Source organism: Pleurodeles waltl, chromosome 1_1 (genome assembly GCF_031143425.1).
Source record: "Pleurodeles waltl isolate 20211129_DDA chromosome 1_1, aPleWal1.hap1.20221129, whole genome shotgun sequence".
NCBI lineage: Eukaryota > Metazoa > Chordata > Amphibia > Caudata > Salamandridae > Pleurodeles > Pleurodeles waltl.
In genome coordinates, this window is record NC_090436.1 from 82,417,687 (window position 1) to 82,441,242 (window position 23,556).

At 41.6% G+C, this 23,556-nt stretch overlaps 1 protein-coding gene across 1 annotated transcript in view; it reads left to right on the forward strand.

Annotated features, from left to right (window-relative positions):
* LOC138267166 (uncharacterized) overlaps window positions 1-23,556 on the forward strand; it is a 184,943-nt gene that overhangs the window by 127,968 nt on the left and 33,419 nt on the right. The window contains exon 3 of the mRNA XM_069216049.1: window positions 1,962-2,099. Coding sequence (XP_069072150.1) covers window positions 1,962-2,099 — 138 coding nt within the window. The remainder of the gene's footprint in view (window positions 1-1,961; window positions 2,100-23,556) is intronic.

Genomic DNA, 23,556 nt, shown 5'->3' on the forward strand with positions numbered 1-23,556 from the left:
CAATTATTAAACGTGGGTGGTGGGGATAGAAGTGAAGGGTGGTTGAGTGGGTCCTAAGTGCCTCTGCAAAGGGAAAGTAGTCTAGGGATGATTCTACGAATATTGTGCAAGCAGCATTTTAATCCATCCTATTTACTTATGCACTTAACTCAATTAGTTCCAGATGGATGTCGACGTTGTTGGGTCAGTTATCGATTATGTAGACACCTGCGTCCATATTAAGAAAAAAACTTTGTACCTGTGAACAAAACAGAGCGAATTAATTTGTGCCATTTTGATGCTTGTGTAATGAGAATGAAGCAAATTTAAACGGTCCAAGCTAAAAAAAAATGTTTTACCAGTGGAAAAAAGATGCAAACTGATGTCTTGCTGTTCTTGGTGGGTTTTTTCATAATGCAAGGAGAAAATAGATGCATCTTCTACATTTGAAGAGTGAAGCAAATGTAGGTTTTTCATGAGAAAGGCGGAAATATCAAAGTGCCTGAACCATAACGTTTGATGCACATGTACATTGAACTTAGACGCACAACAATAAATACTTAAATCGTCTGCAGACAGAAATGGCAAGTCATGCTGTTTGATTTATGTTGCTACTTCCCAAAAATATCCACCTCAAGCAGTAGCACTGGAAACCCTGGTTTTCTTCGGAGAGGGGCAGAGGAGGGTTTTGAGTAGGTGGTGAACATCAAGAAAGGTTTATATTTGTGCCATTCACAAACATTCCCAATGGTATTTAGTCCCAATGTGGATACTTAAGTGCCAATAAGGTGAGCAAATGTGCAATTTGGAAAAAAAACTCCGCTAAAAATCTCAAGAAAATGTTATGGGGTTGCAGGCCTAAGGGTTTTCTCTACCTGAAAAATATTATCCTGCATATCCCGCAAAACTCCCAAGACCCTCATTGCAGTGCTTAATTTGTACATAAAAACTTGCCAGTGCCCAAAGCCCTCCTCTTAAACATGCAGCTGCTGCAATTAAATGAGCGAACACAGAATACTGAGGCAACGTAATCCTAAAGCCATCTCGGGTCTCTTCAATCCATTTACAGCCACTCCCTGCCCCTTCAGCTCACTCTTGCAGCTTTCTGCTTTCTCCCATTGTGACGCTTTCTCATTTTTCTCTTCTTCCGTCCACAGTAAATGCTTGAGGCAGAAAAACAACTGCCGGCCCTCAAAAATAAGTGCTGATGCCCCGCACCGGCAACAACAAACACAAAATAAGCACTGCCTCTATGGCATTTCTTAAATCTATCACCATCTGCACAACTTATTATTATCTTATAATTCTAAATTCTTAGTCTATATACCAGCCCATCATAGATGTAATGCATCATCAGGAGGAGCCCAACCAAAAAAAAAAAACTCTTCAGTTTTTGTCCTCAATTCGCATCGCTTGATCACTTGTTTTCATCTGTACCAAACTTCCCTTAAGAACCGTAGACACGTTCGCCACCTGGTGTTTCTTTACCCCAGTGTAATTCGTACATGCAGCAGGTGGTGCTTTACAGTAGTGTACCACTTTCCACACGGTGGTGCACATGGTGGCTGATCAAGATGACTCCAGTAGTGAGTATTGATTGAGTTTTCAAAATATTTGACTACAGGCAAATTGCTTCTTGTCTTTTTGAGTCCGTCCTGAGAAGACCATAATTGGATAAGGCCGACACGTGTTAACGGTACTTATGAGTGCAGATGAAAACAAGAGATCAAGCCATGTGAAAGGAGGACCAACAATTTTTTTTTTTTTTTTTTTGGTTGTTGTTCTGATGATGGAATACATCTATGGTGCTCCGGCATATGGACTAAGAATTCAGACCATGATCTTCTGAACTAGGGCGTTTTGGGTCATCAAACAAACTGCACTGTTCAAGTCGCACCTGATAGCTCCTTGTTGATTAGATTTTGTGGAGGGATAGCATTTGTGAAAATAATATTGTGTGTGCTCTTTTTCTTTTTTCCAAGCAAAAGTTATTAGCACTTCTGAACAGACAGAAGCTTTGTCCGAGAGCTCCTGGACCAAGCCTACAGCATCCACGCCACTTTCTGACTACAACAGCACTGCAATGGAGGGGAAAATCGAGAACCTCATTGCAGATGATGGTGAGTCGTTCATTTCTAACTCTTTTGACTCTCTTAAACTTGTTTTCAGCTTCAGCAGAGGACATAGTAGAAATATATGGAGATCTAAATCAATGGAACTGAGGTCCACGTGAACTGTAGCTGCCCACATTCATAATTATTTGCTCATCCTGGACCCATCTGAGGCAGATATCTACCTTATGTAGATGTGTGGGAGCAGACAGAACACAGTCATGTCTAAATGTGCAAAGCAATGATTTTGTTTTCTGGAAACATGTATAGCTCACATTGAAACATCCTCTCAACTACTGGTCTCTCCACCAGCCTGTTCACTTCGAGCCGGGGGCTATATTTACTTTGTTCCTACTTACCTGCCTCACCAGGTCTACTTTAAGCTTTTTAAGCCTTTCCTCCTACAAACACACTCTTCAGCCCACATTAAGGCTTTCTGCCAATTAAACGTTTCCTCCACCCTCTCCATCCCTTCCATCAAGTATTATTCTATTGACGAGAAGAGAGAGATATATACCCTCTCTTGCCTAAATAGAAGCAGCAGCTTAAACACAGAGCAATTTTGCTTAGTTCAGCCAGTACCCTTGGCTTTGCGAAAGTCCATAGCTTCTCTATTCACTTCCTTCCTTGCTCTGTTGATTAATGCTGGTTTCCGCATCCTTCTCCAAACTGCCCTCAGCAGCTGCACCCGGTGCCACCCTATGTAAATTCGAGGGCATCAGCTATGTTGTTATATAGGCAGGGTGTGTGCTTTGCTCTGAAAAATAAAATCCATCACAGATGACACAAGCTCATTCAAAAGTCTCAGAGCCCAGTGGTCCCTGTCACAGAGCGGCAAGCAATTGTGGCAACCCAAAAAGCATGACCTCTAGCCCCCTGTCACGGAACAGTGGTGAAAAAGTTCAGTCCTTTTTGTACATTCTCAGTCATACATATCCATAGCAACAGTAAAAAAGGCACAATGAAAGTACACAATATATTTATTGCAACTAACGTAGTCTATTGTGAAGCAAATTAGATGTGATATCAATACTGGCAATAATTATAAAACTCAGAACAGCAGTTAGAAAACTGTACAACACAAATAGTGCCAACATAACCCGAATCTAGTATCCTAATCCTATCTGGTTATTGTATGCACATGAAGACCATTATTATTATTTGTCCTCTCTGGGAGCAGCAAACTCCATACTTCTGTTTGCGTAGTCAAGTGGTCCTCATAGGGGAGTGTAAACCAGTTTACACAGGCTGCGTGCCCCGGAGGTCATCTGTTCCACAGACAGGTCAGCTCTGCTGGAATCCTCCTCTCTGAGGCTAAACACTACAGGACCTGATTTATAACGTTGGCTTGATACACTGAAAGGCTACTGTCATATCTATAGGAGCCTGAGAACGATTGCTGGATGGACAGAAAACAAAACCTGGCACCTGTTGTGTACTCTGAGCCGTTGGAGAATGTCCAAACAGAATCCCCAAAAAATGTGGCTGCACAACAAGTGACATTACAGTGTGTTTCAAAACAGATACGAAAGAAAGATGTGCAGTGTTCAACCGTGCAAAGCAAAGACATCATCATTTCCCCCCCACCCCATGGACCGGACAGCAATATAGCAAAGAAATAGAATAAAAACAAAATGATGAGCCAAGCAAACTCTATGCAATAATAGAAGGCATAATATACAAAAATTAAAATAACTATTTACAAAAATGCCGGTGTGAATTTAAAAAAATGGGCCAAATTAGTTGGGGTTGGAGGTACCCAAGATCTTTTCCACCAAGTCAATGGTTAGCAAATCCAGGACAGATTCCATCTCTGCAGATGACTGCTGAACAGCCCCATTCAGTAGCTCAAGAGAACAGGTATGATCCTGATTATCAGACGATGCTGAGAAAATGGCTGGTTGTGCTTCTTCCATGTAATCCAAGTCTGAGGTGAGTAAACCTGGTGCTGATACACCCATCTCCCCAGTGGGAAGAAACTCATACCAACCATCTTGGAGCAATCGCAAGTTCCTTGGTCAACTCTGGAAATGGGTCTTTACTGGACTTATCGACTGATTTATGTCCATAGGAACAGGAGGTTGCAGAGCAAGGCAGATATCTGGTGCCCATTCAAAGGGCCACCATAGGCAGCGGAACATAGGTTGAACACAGGAAAACCAGGCTGGTCAGAATGACAGTGACTGGTCAAAGTCTAGTTCCTAGAGTAATGGGGCTCCAAGCCGCTGGATCATGCTCCTACGGCATTGCTGCATTGTTGGTAGGTCCAGAATTAGCGGGCTTTGGGAAGGCACAGCCATTGCAGAGTAACAAAAATAGGACCAAAATAGCCGTACATGAGGAATAACACCAAGAAAATGCTCCACAAATATTAGAAAATAATAAACAAATGAAAACTGGAATAATTCCAAAAATATGCTAGAAGGTACTGACCAAGCCAGTGCCTATGGTTTTATAGAAATGTGCTATGCCAGCAGTATTGAACACATTAAATATGCATTTTACTAGCTCGCCGAAATGTAATGTGAGGTTTGTAGATAAGAGTAACTGTATTTTACTAGACATCCTTGCAACTTGAATTTCAAAGGTTTCTCTAGCAGAAGTTTACGCTACCTCTTTTTGAATCAATAAGGCTTTCAGTCTGCTTAGCTTATTGAAATCTGCTTTCAGAGTTGGAATGAAAGGCCATAGGGTACTATCAAAAACCGCATGTGTGGGAGGGAAAAGGAAGTTATCACAGCATTTGACGAGTTAGGAAACTGAAAGAATAAAAAGGATCCGAGCTTTCATTCCACAACAGTCCAGATCATTCAACATTAAATGACTACCATTGGAAAGAACAATAGGAGTGGGTAAAATTGCAGGAACTAGAATTCCTTTTAAAAAACAGGCCAAATTTGGAACAGAAACATTACAAGAGTCGTGAATGGTAACATGTTTGCACACCAGTGAGTGGCCAACAGAGTAGTTGCATTCCTTTACAGTAAGGAACACCTCCCAACCTAGCCGTTCACAACGATATTCAAAGGGAAGTGACCATATCTTGTGAACGAAGCTCCCGCCTAGGCCTTCATATCTGCCTGTCACGTAGGCTCTCATTATTCTAATGAGACTACTGGATTTGAGCAGCAGAATCGTCTGCGCTGCGGGGGACTGATTCTCGCCCACTACACGTGACACCTGTCGGCCTAAACCGGGTTTTGCTCTGGCTAAGTAGCAGTGCCTCATCTTCACCCAAGAGCAGGGATGATTGGGCAGCCGAGCGCATGACACAGTTGCTTCCTCAGGGACATCGTGGTCGCTCAGATCGCATCCATTTCTCTCAGTTACATTAGTCTGACATATACAAGGACAATCTGAGGCAGTAGATGTTTCAATAAGGTTTTATTGAAGCAACTGCATCTTAGATAATAAAGAATGTACTGCAATAACAAGGACGATAAAGCATGACCGGATTAGAATTGTGACAAGGAGAGTAAAGCATAAAAATAACGCTACCATACTGTGATTAAAATCGTTAAAATAATTCCTACCTAGGGTATGTTAGAGCACAGCATGTTAAGCTCTAGTTCTGCCCTTCAGGTTCCCCTGGGAAGACATCATCCCTCATACCTGAGCAAGAGGCCTGTAGCCTACAGAAGCAGCTGTAGCGAAGCGTTCAGCAATCAGCATACAATTGCGGTTATCTGGCTGAAATCTCCCTCTAACGTGTATGGGACAGAGAAGCGTTTTTATAATAAAACAGCTGATGTTGTGAGAAAATGTCCCTATGTAAGGATGTGTATATTTCTATGAACACCAGAGACAAAGCGTTACCACGTTTACCGACAACCTATCTTACTGCAGCCTTGAGAAAAGCAGTGAAAGAAATGTCTTGTTTAAGAACGCAGTGCTGGCCTAGGCAAAGAAAAGCTAGATAGAGAGAAATAAAACAAGACCGCAAATGTGGCTATGGTTAAAATAATAAACAAAGCCAAATAAAATAAATCTAGGTTAAACTGCAGAGCGGCAGGCCTAGTTCGCTAAAATAACATATATGAAGCAATAACTAAAATGACTACACAACATGCCCATGGGGAGATGTTTCACGCAAGAAGTGGAATGTAGGAATCGGAAGGGATATCAATCCATGTATTAGTCACACTGCTGATGGCGTTTCTGCATTGGTAAAGGGTAGCTTGTCTAACTTCTCACTATGTAACACTGTGGATGTGGCGTCTTTTTGAGCCATTAGTCATTTACGGGTCAGATTAAATGGCAAAAATAGTTGACTCGAATTACGGTATCACCAAGGTATACATTTCTTAAGAACTTGTAATGTCCAGCTAAATTGCATAATTGATCTAAGCTGAGTTTACCCTTGGTACAGTACAAACATATAATTTTGCATAATATCAATAACAGATGATACAACGTTATTTAAACTGTAAATTAGAGAAGTCAATGTGTTAATGCTATTATCAACAACAGCAAGTACTTTATCCAAATTATCTTGATCAATTTGTCTTCAACGTGCAGCGACTTCTACTTGCAACAATTTCCAAACTTCATTATAGGTTACATAAATAAATCCTTTTGAACATGGACACCTACGACCCAACAAGAAATCAGAGAGATCCCTGTCCTCCGATAGGAGAGAAAGATGTTGTTTTAATGCACACAGTGTGGAACGTTCTAACCATTGTTTACATAACTTCCCCAATGAATATGTGGTGACTACATCGTAGTGTTGAGATGGGGAGTAAAGAGGGCCCGGTCTGCTTACTTTGAAACCACGCGTGGGATTCAGAAAGCGAGCATGACAACCATTTGTGTCCTGAGGCTACAATAACCACCCATTTGAACCTGCAAGTGTAGAGTTAAATGTACCATTTTGGGCCATTTCATTGATGTTCTTCAGTATAATTTAATGTCGTGCCACATGTCTAATAGAGCAATAGCACACATATTGGGACCATTCATGTCTAATTTTTGCAAATCCCAAACATGTAGTCTGTTGAACTGCATCATTCAGAAAATCATTTGCGTAGGGATTAAACAGGCTCTGCACAGTGTCTGTGTTGCCTGAATCTGCCAAGGTTTGGTTCCCCAAATAGATTACCTATCTATGGTTTCTTTCCAAAACTCATAGCTTTGTACATCTAATGTGTTGACAAAGGAGTCTGTATATATGGGTTTGGTTTGTGTCAGCATGTATTTCTTTGCTGGTGAGGGGACTAATTTAATATAGAAGGATGTCGGGTCTGTTATATTGTGACTGAAAAAATAGTAAATTTAGCTTTGTATTATGGGGAACTGCCCTGTGGGGAAGATGTTAACTCTATGTAAATAGTGATGTCCATAGTGGTGGTAACAAAACATGTCTTCGTAATTGGCTAAATTTAAATAAAGATCTTCATATGCAAATACTGTGTAGTATTCTAACTTGGGCAACATTGCATTAACAGTATCAATATCCCAATTATCAGAAAGTAACCCAGGTACAATGACGTCACCCATGGCCATTTCGAATACATATGGAATTTGCAGGTTCTCGGTGGGGCTGAAGACATCAAAGGCGACTTTATCCCAAACAATTCCATCCGTTAAGGCACAGTTGAAATATTCATACTGGACCAGTCTCTTGTCAGTCTTTGGGAAGAAGAATAAGGCGTCAGTACCTCCTCAACCAGTTAACAAAAAATGTGTGTGGGCTGTATGGACCCGGGGGGCCACCACCTCCCCAGGGTTACATATTAAAACAATATTGGGGCTGTGTGTACCTCCTCCACCTCCGCCCCACCCGGCCATCACATCCTTAGGGCTATCTTTAAATTATGTTAAGAGGGGGTCGCAAGGAGCCCCGGGTACCACTCCCCTCCCAAGCCCAAATATTTTTTGGGAAAAAAGCAGGGGGGGTGCACGCTGCCCCCCTCCCTACGCCCGATTTCGCCCCGAGGACCCCATCCCCTGAGGCCTGGCCACATGTTACTGGGTGCCCAGGACACCCAGTCTAAAGTTTTATGGGACCATAGTGGAAGCCTCGAGGTCCCACCAGCTCCCATCTCCTGCGGGAGCTGACATTAATCCTGCACGCAGGGAGCTGCTTCAAATAGCACCTCCCTGCATCTGGGAGCAATGCTTTCATTGTTTTCCCTGCCCATGTATTAGTGGGTAGGGAAAGAGATGAAAACTACACTGTCAGCTCCCAGCAAGAAAAAGCAAACAGCTACCTTCTGAGGGTGGGCACCTCAGGAAGTAGCAGGAGCCGGCCCTGGGAGATTGCAGTTTCCAGGACCATAAATGGCTCCAGGAGGGGGTGCTGGAGGGTGGGGAGCGAGGGAATGGGGGGGGGGGGAGGTTGAGGGGGGTAACATGCAGCCCCCTCTGATACCTTTACATGGATTTATGTACTGGGGAGCCCGCAGCGCCGGGGACTCTTGATAAGCATAGCCACAGGGAGGTGGTAGTCCCTGGGGTGTCTGAAAGCCCTAGAAGGGGAGGGGGGACATGTGCCCCCTCCTATTTTTGGCCAAAATGCCTCTGGGGCCTGGCCCACCCGGGGGTAAAATCAGTGGGGAACGTGGGAGACTTCATTTTTTTATTTTTCAAATCACAGCAAGATCCAGACACGGATTACTCTGTGATGTAAAAAAACAAAATACTATCAAGCCTTGGGGGCGGAGGGGTGCCAAGGGGAACCCTGGACCAAGGCTAGGGATTTAGGGTATGCATATCCTGCCCCATGTTGTTGTCAGCCAATAGGATCGGATCTCCCTGGATCTGCTGACCTAGATTTCTCTCCGTTTTAATATCTCCAAAACTACTGAACAGATTTACACCAAATACCAAAAAGGTGACCTGCCAAATGTGGTGTCATTTCGTCCAGCGATTCAGGCTGCAGGCCTGGGTCTATGGGAATTAACATGTGAAACGCACTTTTCTTGACTCCCTCTTTTTATTGCCCTCCCCTGCTTGACTGATCATTGCGAAGCTTTCCATTCACAACAAGACCCTTGGGCACACTTTTTGGGGAAGATTTTGTGAAGATTCATCAAACGGTGCCAAAGATATATACAATAAAAAAAAAAACTTTTTCAATGGAAACTAGGTCCTAACTAGAACTACCTACTGGTGAACACCAGTAGGTAATATATATTTTCACTTGAAAATACAAAAATTACAGGGACCTTTATAGTTAGCTCACATTTCAAACATAGAAACGTATAGAAATGCAGCTGTTATAGTTATTTCAAGTAACTATTAATCGTGCCCTAAGGTAACCATAACTCACGCCCCCGCCATGCACAATTTTCTCATCAATAATGTTACTGCAAATGCGACCGTGATCTTATCAGTGATGATATCAAAGGTGTCATGAGTGTTGCAGTATCTAGGGTAATTGGCAGCACATGGTGAGGGTGTGAGTTGTAGTTACTTTAGGGCACAAGTTATAGGTGATTGAAATAATTCTAACAGCTGAATTTCTATGTTTTTAATGTTTGAAATGTGAGCCTAACTATAACGTCCCTCTAACCTTTGGTTTTTTTTTTTAGTGAATTTCTATCCAACCACGTCGCACACGGCCTTTGGGCTTGGATGGTGGGGTTGGTAACAGCCTGCGACCAACCCCCCGTAATTGCCCAGCTCAGCGCCCCGCACAGCCAAAGGCCCTGCAGTCTACCCCATGGTACTCATTAAGCGCTTCTTTGTTTGGTGGATATGTCATCATTTTCCTTTGCATAAAGAATGGGTCTTTAAAATCAGCAGGAAATGCGCTCAGGGGTCCTTTAAGTAAGCTGTCAATCTTCCAATCTTCCTGGGAATATGGGGGGGTGGGCATCCTATATCACTAATGTATATGGGGTGGGGCCAAAAGGGTGAGACATCTAGGCCGTTTTACATACTTTTAGTCTTTAAAAGGGATAATACGATCTTTGGTCTCAGCAGTAGATGACACGAAAGAACCCACTTGTCAGTCACTGCATGAGATATTGCACTCGGAAAAAGCAAGGATGCAAACATCTCCTTCAAGGTTTGCAGATAAACTTTCAAGGTGGAAATACAAAAAAAAAACACACTTGCTTTGCCTTGACCATGCAGGCAAGGTCATTTCATTTACTCTTTTCTAATTTGTCAATGATCGTTGGTGGGGGGGGAGCTTCAAGGTCCCCATGAACCCAGCTAGCGCCCAACCTCCTGCTGGAGCCAGTATTGTTCCCACACGAAGGGAGCTGCTGTAAATATAGCTCCCTGAGTGCGGGAGCAATACTTTCATCTCTTTCCCTACCCGCGTGTCTGCGGGCAGGGAAAGAGATGAACTCTCCGCTTCCAGCAAGTGCGGGCATTTTGACAGCTCCCGTCTGCTGAAAACAGAGTGTTTGCTTTTGCCTGGCAGGAGCTGTCACACTCCCTCCTATGACAGCAATTTCTGCCATCACAAAATAACTTTTCTCTTTTACAATGAGACAAATCAAAGCCTTGTAGTTTGATGACGCTTAGTTCTGCGATAATCATCAATTCTCTTCATTCTCTGGTAATATCCGTTTCTCATATTTTCCATTTCCATTTCATCACTGCTCTGTTTATTCTTTACTCTGTCTTTTCCAGAAATTGTAAGCCTTGTAAAATCCAAGTGCACAAATTATGCACACTGTCACAATCAATAAAGGTTTCAGGATTATTTTCACAAATCCTTTTCCCCAGTTTCCAAACGAAGATCCTAACATAGAGAGTCTCTCACCTATTGTCTCCCAAACATTAGTCTGTTCCAGGTCACTCAGGTCATGTCTCAAACTTGTCAAATTAGATATGTACCTTATCCCCCTGCTGTTATCAGGACTGTATGTGCAGAAGTGCTGTGACTTCAAAACTAGAAAGACTCCGCCTTCCTTTGGTAAAAGGATGTCTAACGCAAGACAGTTCTGGAGAACCATAGACCTTACCGCAACTAATTCCGTATCCATTGAGAGCATTGCACCTGAAAAATCGGTTGAGATCTTATCTACAATTGTTGATTACTTTCTTATTTTTATCTCATTCAAGATGACACCTACTGATGGAATAAAAGCTCAAAAAATATCTTCAGTAATTTCTGAATGACTTGCTACTCTTTTGAATCTCATTTTGAGCTGTCAATATTACCCACTTGATAAATTTTCCGAAAAACTACTCCTAAATAGTATGTCCCAAATCAACCATTCAGTCACTTGTAATAAGCATTCTTAACACAGATGTAACATACGCCAGGCACAGTGGGGTCTTTTCCCTTCATTATAAAATCCTGTACACTCTTAAACATAAACACATGTCTGCATTCACTCATTCCTACAAACTTATTGTCAGCTTTTGATTGTGGCCTGTATATATATATATATATATATATATATATATATATATATATATATATATATATATATATATATATATATATATACAAAGCTTCCCAACATTTTGCCAATCTAAAGCTAGCCTCCTTTGTGTCTGGTGTTATGAACTGTTTTCTTTCTGGAAAGTATACCCTTGTCTATTTTGTCTTTCATTGCCTTTCTTCTGTCATCAACTTGATTAATGAACCCCTTCTCTAACTGTGTAAGTAGGCATAATAAATTATTCCTGTGTGCATATGTTGTGCCAAATGTTAATGTAGGTTCAAAGAATCCACCTACTATGTCTATGTTCTTAGCCTCTGCGGTGCTACTCAAATGCTGATTAATGGGAATAAAAGAGAAAACAAAATCATAATTGGAATAGGAATACCATAAATCAGTGGTAAATTATGATAAGTAATCCCTTCTTATCCCGACAAAGGAATTTGTGTATACACATAACAATCGTGCACTTTCATTGTATCCACATACATCGGTCAAGCGGAACCACTCCTTCATCAGCATTCGCTCTTGCAGGATCTGACTCTGTATTTTCAAGAGGACTCAGGACTTTGCGCGTGTGGCGTGCATGAATCCAATTTTTAAGACCAGCACATTTCAAAGCTGTTGTCTTCACCAAGATAACTTGAAACGGTCCTTTCGACCTTGGCTCTAGACAAGTCTTCCTCACAAGCTTTTTGATTGCCACCCATTCACCAGCCTTCAGGCTGTGACACTGTTCTTAAGCTGGGTTAACTGTTGGTGCTTTGACCTGATGATACAAAGAGCGAACCACATCAGCCAGACCTTTGCAATAATCCAGCACTAAGTCATCTGTTCTGTTCAGAAGTGCATTTGCAGGTACTGCTGGTAACTTCATTGCACGCCCTATTAGAATCTCATGGAGGGACAGTCATGTCTTCCTGTCGGGGGTGTTACGGATGCTCATCAGAACAAGTGGTAATGCATCAGGCCATTTCAACACTGTTGAGGCACAAACCTTTGCCAATCAAACTTTGTGTTCCATTCATTTGCTCCATAAATCCAGATGCCTCTGGTCTGTAACTACAGTGCAATTTTTGCTCAATGTTCAATGCTGCACACAACAACTTCATGATCTCATTATTAAAATGAGTTCCTCGATCTAATTCCAAGGAAGTCGGGAACCCACAATGGGGAATCAGTTCCCTGAGCAGCAGCTTGGCTAAAGTGAGACTATCATTTCTATGTGTTGGATACGCTTCAATCCAGTGGGAAAACATACACACAACAACCAATACATACCTAAATCTGTTGCAGGCAGGCATCTCAATGAAATCAAGTTGCATTCTCTTAATGGGCCTCCCAATTTGCCTATGTGGCTCAAATTAACCACTGTGCGTTTCCCTGCATTCATTTGTTGGCATATAACACATCTGTGACAAACCACTTCTGCAATCAACCTAAATTTGAGGTTGTATTACATCTGTTTGAATGTACAAATCATTGCATCTCTACCGAGATGAACCTGACCATGATAATGCCTTGCCACTGAGTGCAACAAACAATCTGGCAACACAACCTTCCTTTCCTTCATTTGATATCCAGACCTCATCTTCCTCCCTTTAGCACAACCTGCTTTTATCCAACCTCTGTGTTCTTCCTCTATTGCCTCTTCCTGTAATCTCTTAATCTCATCCCAGGTATCAACCTCTGACATCAAGAAACTTTGATTTGACTCACCGGTGTCACTTCCGTCACCCACTCTTCATTAAAAGTGACTCAATGGAGTGCACAGTATCTGGCATTTTGGTCAGCCTAGGCATTACCCAGTGATACATAGTCATTTGACTTTAAATGGGCTATATACTTCACAACCCCAATCTTCTCAAGTAACTGTATAGCATTTAATAAATTGTGAATTATTTCACCATTTCAGATGGGTGATCTGGATGGGGTCATGAAACCTTGCTGGTGCCATAACTGCCTGAAGGTGTGGACAACACCAAATCCGTATTGACTATCTGTGAATATTGTCACTTTGAGCTGCTCAGACATGCGGGAACTGACTATCCTCGTGCAAGGGTACAGAAAAGAAAAGTTGTGGCAAATTAATAACAGAAAATCATTCTGCTTCACATGGTACCTGAAATAAGATTACTACTGGGTTGGGCACTATGGGACAACAGGATACCACAATTACATTCTCCTTTCTCAAATCCTGAACTATGCGATATTTCCCACTCAGCTTTCGCAATCTCATAATTGGAGAAGTACATGGGCTGCTTATTGCTTCTCTCAGGACTCCCTGCTCAACAAAATGTGCAATTATCGGGATAATCCCTTCAATCACTTCTGGGGTCATGTTATACTGTGGAGTTCTGGGATAAACTGCAGTTGGCTTCACAGTTACTTTAACTGGTTCAACACCTCATGATTCTAATATCTTATCGAGAGAGATCCCAGACACTCAACGTTACTGTGTCTTGTATTCATCTGACAGGGATTTATCTGTCATTGCAGGAAACAACGTAATTAGAGGATACATCCCATCAGTTTGACTTGGAGTCCTATCACTCTTAGTCTGAATTTCTATTCCTTCATACAACTGATGGAACATTTTTATTTGCATAGCAAGTCACTACCTAACAGGCTCACAGGGCTGGAATCACAAACTACAAATTTGTACAGACCCTCGAAGGTTCCTATTTTAACCGGAATGGGCTCTGTAATAGGGTTTATTAAATGCTGGTTTGCTACTCTTACAACCTGAACTGTCTTCTTGAAAGGGGCACATTTGGGACTTCCGCATATGTGACAGTGGAACAGGTTGCTCCAGTATCCACCAGGAGTGAGACATCATGACCCATAGCACTTGCATTCACATAAGGACCACAATGATCTACCTGCAGTGAGGTAGCCAACACACATTCTTCCTCTTCCAAACTTTCACTCATACATTCTTCACTCACTTCATCATCACTGAAATCAGTCAGTGGGTATTGTGTGATTAAATGATTTGCATTTGCTCTTTGGTTCACATTCTGCTGAGGAACCATTATCTGTTGCTGTGCCACCGGAGCCTGTGGAATCTGCATTTGCTGTGAGACTTGAACATGCTTTTGGGGAAACGGTACTTGTTGCTGGGGAACATGCATTTGGGCTGCTCCAATAGGAACATTCATGTTTTGATTTCGGGGCCTTTGAACTCTTGTATTTTGAAATTAGGTTTCATAAGGACACGCCGGTTTCCAATGTCCAACTCTGCTGCACGCATGACAAGGCAGCATTTTCTTCATGTTTTGAACGTCAGCCACATTAACATTTGGATCCACTCGACCTTATCTCTGAAATGAAGCACCATATTGCCCTTGCATTCCTCCTGCATTTGCTGATTTGATTTGCATCACAATTGCCTTTTTCTTTAACCTTTTCTGCTTAAAATTGATTTTGTCAGTGCAGTACATTACGTATTACAACACTTCATCAACCAGCTTCCACTGCCAACAAATTAAATGATTCCGAATCATCTTGCTAATTTTGGGCCTCAATCCTTGAACAAATCTAAACACAAAATAAATCATGTCTCTTGGTTCAATAATCTCTGTGCCACTTTATTGTCTAAATGCCTTCAGCAGTCTCTCATAATAAGCATGAGCAGGCTCCTTTGCCTCCTGAGATGTCCTGTCAATTGTTCACCAATCAATATCTTCATGGGAAACTCTGGTATTTCAAAAACTCTGTTACCTTATAATAGCTTTTCATCACCTCTTCAGACGGCGCCCCTGTTATTGCATCCCTTGGAGGCTCTCGCGTTGACCAATCAACACTCTGCCCACACTCAACCCACAAATCTGCTGAAACCACAATCTCAAAGTATTCAAATCTTCTCACAGGCACTTTGCAAGCTTGACAAACCTCTCCGTTTGTTGGTACCACTCCACTGGTTTCTCCCTCAACTCATTTGTAAAAGACCGTATGTCACTTTTGCTCCAAGGAACATGGACAAAATTCCACCCCGGGATTTCTCTCATTGGCAGCTCCCTCAGCCTGCTGTACATCATTGGACGATGCAGTTGGCTTTTTCTTCTGATCTCTTTCCTGTGCCCATTTGCCTTCCCATTTATCTACTTCTCCCCATGTTTGAATGTTCTGGATTAATTCTTTAATGTGAATCTTCATTTTAGGTGACCTCATGTTTCCAATCTCTCTCAAATCGAATTCTAATTTTTAACTCCTCTTCAATATGAAAGCGAGATGAATAAATCCGAACAGTTACTCTGACAAATTAGTTAATTTCTCATAAAACCTGTCCTGCTCTAAGAGTACATCTATACACATGAAGTGCAACTCATTTTCATTGTAAGAATCTAAACTGTTTAATTCAAGCGTTCCCTCAATCATTTCATTTAATTCTAATTTTAGTCGAGCTATGTTCAAGGTCTCTTCTCCCTCTGGCGTTTTTCCTGAAGCTGATGTTCCACTCAAATCATCTAACCAGTCTGTCAATTTTTGGGCTGACAATCCCTGTAAACTAATGTTATTACTATTGTCTCTGGCCATAATCTGTGAAATATTACATGAAGCTCTCACTGCTTGCTCTTGAGACGTCATAGATGACCTTGTAGAACATGGGGGACGTATTATATCAATCTGTGGACCCACACTATCATGTGCCTGGTTCGAACCAAAGGAGTTCATAGGGGTCATGACTGGCACCGTAGTACTCAATCTCTCCATTTGTGCATTGGGTCCAAAAGGAGAATTCATTGCTGATAGTGGATTTGGAATCTGCGAACCACTATTATTATTACCCTGGGCATACAACAGAACTACTGGGCCTATTGTTACAGGAACTGTCAATGCATCTTGTCCTGGCAAATTTGTTTGGCTTGGTGGGAACATTAATCCCTTACCTTGGCCAGTCAATTCTGTACCAAAAGCCTGAATTGTCTGATTCTGGACAACATTCTGCGATTTTGTTACTGGGGAATCCAAAGGCATTGTCTGTCTCGGGTTCACAATTTGTGCAGGTGTCTGTACTCTAGGTGTGGACTCAAATTGAGCCATTCCTGCATTTTGAATTGGTTGTGGCATAACTGAGACTGACACACTCTGGGCTGTGTTAACATGAGTAACTGTTGGATAAACCACTGTCACCTGTGCAACATTAGCAGTAGGCACATTAGAATCCTCTGAATCTGACTTTGTGCAACTGCTGTGGCAATATTCGGAACTACATTCTGAGTTACTGGGGGAACTGCATTATAAAGTGGAGAACGATTTTACAACAACTGCATTATAAATTCATCTTTTGAATCACTTACGGCATCTGCTACCTTTTTATTTTCACCTAACCTCTGTTCTGGATTTTCTTCAGATTTCTTTTAGCTTTAGGTTTAACACCTCCATCACCTTCCTGTGTAATCGCTGGGAATAACTTCACTGCATGTAATGTATCTGCTCTCCACATTCTCTGCTCCTCATCCCATCTAGCTTCCGCTAACGTATTTTCTGCTTTCCTCATTCTCCTTTCGAATTTGAGCCTCTTTCTGCCTCACAACTAATTCCCAAATAGCAAGCGCTTCAAACTGTGCAGGTCTAGGAAGGGGTTTCGATTCATACAGCACCCTCCTCAAATTCTCTAAAATTCTTAAATTAAAAGTTCCATAACTAGGAAATCCAAAGCACCTTCCTTCTCAGTTTTTTTACATCACTGTTTTACCCAGAGACATGCTGAAACTCCTTTTTCCTCCATGACCTCGAATGCTGGTGTACCCCCAGGTGAAATAGGTTTTCTCTCCCTAACTGGAATAAAAACATCTCCTCTCAACGCACTCTTTAAAGCTTTGAAAATTTGTATTTTTATACAAAAAGTATTCACAAACACAAATTATACGAAATCAGGAAGTAATTTTCAATTACACAATTCTTTTCACAAGCTGTCCTCAACCCACAGCAGCGCAGTCTCACCCACCAATCTGTGCAGGGTTTTTCTCACCAGCCGACTTATCCCAGCGCGGACCAAATGACATCACACTCACTTCACTCAGCAGCTGCAATTCACTTCAGAGCCTTCTCACGCACCTCTCACCCAAAACCTAAATGCAACTATTGCGAGCACAAAAAACAAAACCTGTCTGCTCACGACGGGTAGGACTCAAACACTTTTAAAGGTATACAGAACTTTAGACTGTGGCCTTTCGCACAAACAGCTACTCTTCCGACTGTGGCTTTTCTCACATCTGCAATTAACATTCGACCCGCAAGTCTCACTCAGGTTGATACGGATTCTCCCTGTGCACTCAGGATTCACCTAATATCAACCAGCAACTCACTCAGATTCAAGGAAATCTACTGGCATTGTCGACATCACTCAAACGACCAACACCACACTGCAGACAATAAATTAACCAAGTGTCTCCATACACTTGTACAATACTCCCGAGTCTTAGGCCTCGCAGGACCCGTTAACAACAACAAACATGTCACAACAAAATCAATGTCACATAAATGGTGTGCAAAACTAAATTATAAAAATACATGAAAACCATAGGCTGACAAAAGCGTCTAAAGAAATTTAGTCTACTAAACATCAGTACTGGTAAACACTCCTAAAGAATTATAAATCAGCAAGACTACAATATGCACATTACCTTCAGATTTCAAAGCAACAGATGGTGACATCATCAAAATACAGTTTTTTCATTCAGTTTTCAGGGCTGGGCCATCCTTATCTCTAGCACAAATGAAGACTGCATGTGTGGGAACAGGCTAACACATGCGAAGAAGAAGAAAAAGACAAAAATAATTTGTAAACGTCATCTAACTAGGGCAGCTCACTATAAAGATATGCTGGTGTAATTGTCTAAGCTGAAAAAGAAACCACATTTAGTTACATCTCTCCTTAGGTGACAGCATACAGGGTAATTCTTCAGTTGGAATGGTCATCTTCTTCTGACATCTGTTTCAGAACAGTGCAGAACACGGACTACACATAGGGCAAGTCAGCGGTTCAGAATTAATTGGGCATATTAGTTCTGAACAGATAGGGCAATTAAGACTACAATGACAACACTCATCAGGGAACTTAGAGAAGAGAGTCTAACAACAGACTTAACAAAATTCTGGACAGCTTTGAGGCAAGAGGGAAAAAGACTAACTCACTGACTAACTCTAAGAAGCTCTGACTTCAGTTTCAAAGTTCTTCACCAATTAAAATACGAACAATACTTGTGATTGGTCCTTCAGGTGGGCACACTTTGTGTGTCAATTTCGGTGTCCAATGGCTGTCGGTGGTACCACAGAGTGTGCATTTTTTCCAGATTTTTCTCAGCCGAAGTGCGTTGTCATCTCCATGACTTCATACAATTCTGACAAAAGTATTACATTTTCTAATACTCTGCAACATTAAATCCTCTCTCACAGCACACAAACTGTACTAATATTATTTCACATGAGAACTAGATGTTTCCTCTCTTGTTCGACAGCTATAACAAATACTGCAACATAATTATTTCTGAAACATGCTCTTCGCCTGCCAAACAATAGAACATTCATCATAACATTAACAGCCTAGGAAAAAGATTTCAAGTCGGAGGAAACAGAATAAACAAGTAATTTTCCTCTACTGCTGCAAGAATGAACTTCAGGACTAGTTCAGCTAAGAAAACCTAAATACACATTAATACAACAAATACATTTATAAAACCTATTGCGCACCTTACAAGCAATCATATATGCAAAGAAAATTTTATTTCAAACCTTATATATGATATGTCAACGTTACTTAGAAGAAGAATGGTGGTTGACGCTCCCCTTTGCACATCCGAAGACACTCTGAAAGTCAAAAAAATCTAATTGATCACTGCAAATGGTGCCATCCTGGTCAGAAAAACCCAGCCACCACGGGTTTTAGAAGTACACCAGAACACAAATGGAACCAGAAAAGAACCACCTATGTTAAGTGTTGTAGATACAAAATGCAAGAGAAAATGAACAGGACCAAGGCACTCCACAATCAATAATACGTCAAAAGAATGATGAGTTTTCCAAATTGTAGAAAGATAGCGTTCAGTGTATCCTCATAATTGAGAAGGAAAAACACTATAGGATTGTAACTGGACAATTTGGAAAACTCATCATTCTTTTCAACACCATTAATCGTTCGTACTGAAATATTCTACTTCTTTTGATTTAGTGACGACCTGGCTGTAAATTCGACAGAAGCTTTTCACGGGCATTTTTTGTCCTTACCATAGTCTCTGAGCCTTGAAAAAGTCCGATAGGACGAAACACGTGTTGGCTGTTTTCTGTTGTATCATTTATGGACACTTATACTTACTGAACACTATCCGTCTCCATCTTCAAGAGGAATAAAAAAATTCCAGCAACTTTATTTTACTTTGGCTTATATATGATATGTTAGAACAATTTTAAACGAGCATTTATTTTTCTGCACACATGTGATTCATGTTGCAAAAATCAATTTTAATTCAAAATAGGTACGATTAATTCACATTATTATATACTTCATAATTCACTCATAAGTGTACAATGCCTTCATACTAAACGTGATGACAAAATGAGTGGCAGCCACAATGTCCACCACAATTTAAACCATGCATGTTTTACATTTCCATGTTAATTTCTCTCTTAGGCTTTAAACTGGAGATTTAAAAGTTGCCATATGCTAACTTCCCTGCCACTAATGTATTAGTAAAACTCTATCTCTATCACTCGTGCCCTCGCCATACACTGCTAATTACCCCTGATATTACAGCAGTCATGACAACTTCTGTAACGTCCTTAAAACTATAAATGAAACCTTAGCAGTCACATTTTTTAAGAAAAAGCTGTGCACTGCGAGGGAGCGAGTTATAGTTACCTTAGGGCATGAGTTGTCGTTACTTGAAAGAACTCTACAAAACCACAGAAATTCAGCAGTTATAGTTAGAGTGAATTCAGAACCTAACTAGAACGTCCCTCTAACCTTTTTTTTCTTTCACTGAATATATACATACATACAAATATTATAGTTAGGAGTTAGTTTCCGTTGGAAAGGCATTTTTTGTTTTGGCAATAACTTTGGAGCAAGGTGATGAATCTTCACCAAATTTTCTAAATTAGTATGACAGTCAGTTCAGCTGCTGCCTTGAAAGTTTCAGGGTGATCTGTAAAGCAGAGGCAGAGGAAAAGGGGGCTCCCAAAACACATTTGCCCTATGCATTTTCCCATAGGGTCTTTAGACATGACTACAGCCCGAACCACTAAATGAAATTACATCAAATTTGTCAGGAACCTAGTGCCAGATGTACCAAAGACCCGTTTTGCATTTCTTAAATAGCAACTTTTAAGAAATCGCTTTTTGAGAAATGCAAAATGAGATGTAAGAAAATAGCAAATCCCTAATAGTGATTTCTTAAAATTCGCAATCGCTATTTGGGAATGGGGCTCCAATCATCCCTATTGGCCTGAAGGCCCATAGGTGCGACTGGTTTTGCATTTCCTAATTTGCGAATTCCTGTTAAGAATTTGCAGCTTAGGTAATGCAAATCCAAGGGTGCTGGGAGCCTAAGGCCATTTTTGATGCACCCCCCACCCCCCAAAGAAATTATGCACCTTTAAAGTGTACACTACATGACTTTTTTTTTAAATGAATTATTAAGGCATTTTTTAAAAAGTGCACATGGTTATCACCAAATTTGAGTTTGTGGTAATTGCATTTCATAAATGCCCAGTTTGCATTTGGGAAATGCATGATACATGTGCATAGGTAATTGCAAATAGGTATTCCCTATTTGCGATGACCTATTTAGGGAATCACTATTTTAGGGATTCCTTAAATTGCACTGCGAATGTCTTTGGCTTTTTTGCATTCGCATACAGTGGAGTTATGCTATTCACTCCATTTGCGAATGGAAAATTGTTTGATACATCTGGCCCCTAGATCTTAGTGCGCAGCTCATGCTTTTTGTTATTTGGTGTAAATCTGTTCAGTAGTTTTGGAATTATTAAAGACAAAATAAGGAAAATGTCACTTACCCAGTGTACATCTGTTCGTGGCATGAGACGCTGCAGATTCACATGCTGTGCACATCCCGCCATCTAGTATTGGGCTCGGAGTGTTACAACTTGTTTTTCTTCGAAGAAGTCTTTTCGAGTCACAAGATCGAGGGACTCCTCCCCTTTCGGCTCCATTGCGCATGGGCGTCGACTCCATCTTAGATTGTTTTCTTTCCACCCTCGGGTTCGGACGTGTTCCTCGTCGCTCCGTGTTTCGGTTCGGAAAGTTAGTTAAATCTCGGAAAATTCGACGGTATTGTTTGCGTTCGGTATCGGGTTAGTTAACGCAGAACGACACCGAATTTTGAAGAGCTCCTTCGGGGTTTCAATTCCCCGGCGGGGCCTTGTCGGCCCGACCACATGCGTCTTCAAGGCTAAGTGGTAGTAGGGGCAGCTCGCAAAAGGGCAAACTCACACACCTTGGGAGATGCACCACCACCCGACAAGGAAAGTCGCAAGTTCGACGCAGCGGGAAAAAGGGTCGCGGCACAAGCAGCCAACCAATGGCGCATTGCAAATCCACAAGCCTTGCTGGCTAGATATGATAGAGCTTATTGGGACGAAATGCAACATTTCATAGAACATCTACCCAAAGAGTTCCAAAAGAGGGCACAACAAGTGGTGGAAGAAGGCCAAAGTATCTCTAACAACCAGATACGGTCGGCAATGGATGCAGCAGACACAGCTGCAAGGACTGTAAATACAGCAGTCACCATACGGAGACACACATGGCTACGCGCCTCAGGATTCAAGCCGGAAATTCAACAAGCGGTGCTGAATATGCCTTTTAAAGGACAGCAGTTGTTTGGGCCGGAAGTGGACACTGCTATCGAGAAACCTAAAAAGGACACAGATACGGCTAAAGCCATGGGCGCACTCTACTCCCCACAGAGCAGAGGCACATTTCGGAAAACACAGTTTAGAGGGGGGGTTTCGAGGACAACACACAGAACCCTCAACCTCACAAACCAGACCCACATACCAGAGCCAGTATCAGAGGGGAAGTTTTCGTGGACAATACAGGGGTGGACAGTTACCTAAAACTAGGGGAAAGTTCCAAGGTCCCAAAACCCCTCAAAATAAACAGTGACTTCAGTGTCACAAATCCCCAACACATAACACCAGTGGGGGGGAGACTAACAGATTTTTACAGGAACTGGGAGGAGATAACAACAGACACGTGGGTCCTAGCCATTATCCAACATGGTTATTGCATAGAATTCCTACAATTCCCTCCAAATGTCCCACCGAAAACACACAACATGTCCAAACAACACATGGATCTATTACAACTGGAGATCCAAGCGTTGTTGTAAAAAGATGCAATAGAACTAGTACCAAATCATCAGAAAGGAACGGGGGTTTACTCCCTGTACTTTCTCATACCCAAAAAAGACAAAACTCTAAGACCCATTTTAGATCTCAGAACACTAAACCTTTACATCAAATCAGATCACTTTCACATGGTAACACTTCAGGACGTAATCCCCTTGCTTAAACAACAAGACTACATGACAACATTAGACCTCAAGGATGCGTATTTCCATGTACCCATACATCCTTCACACAGAAGATACTTAAGGTTTGTAATCCAAGGGGTACATTACCAGTTCAAAGTGTTGCCATTCAGAATAACAACAGTGCCAAGAGTCTTTACAAAATGCCTTGCCGTAGTCGCAGCCCATTTCAGAAGACAGCAAATACATGTGTTCCCGTATCTAGACGACTGGTTAATCAAAACCAATACGCAAGAACGGTGCTCACAACACACAAAATACGTTACAGAAACCCTTCACAAGTTAGGGTTCTCACTCAACTACCAAAAATCACACCTACAGCCGTGTCAAATACAACAGTATCTGGGAGCAACAATCAACACAAGAAAGGGGATTGCCACTCCAAGTCCACAAAGGGTACAGGCATTCCAAAATGTAATACAGAACATGCACCCAAACCAAAGGTTTCAGGTAAAATTTGTAATGAAACTGCTTATGGTAAGATCTGATTGGCTGTCAGCACTGCAACCAGGAAGTGCTGGCAGCCATCTTCGGACCAATATACATGATAGCACCCCA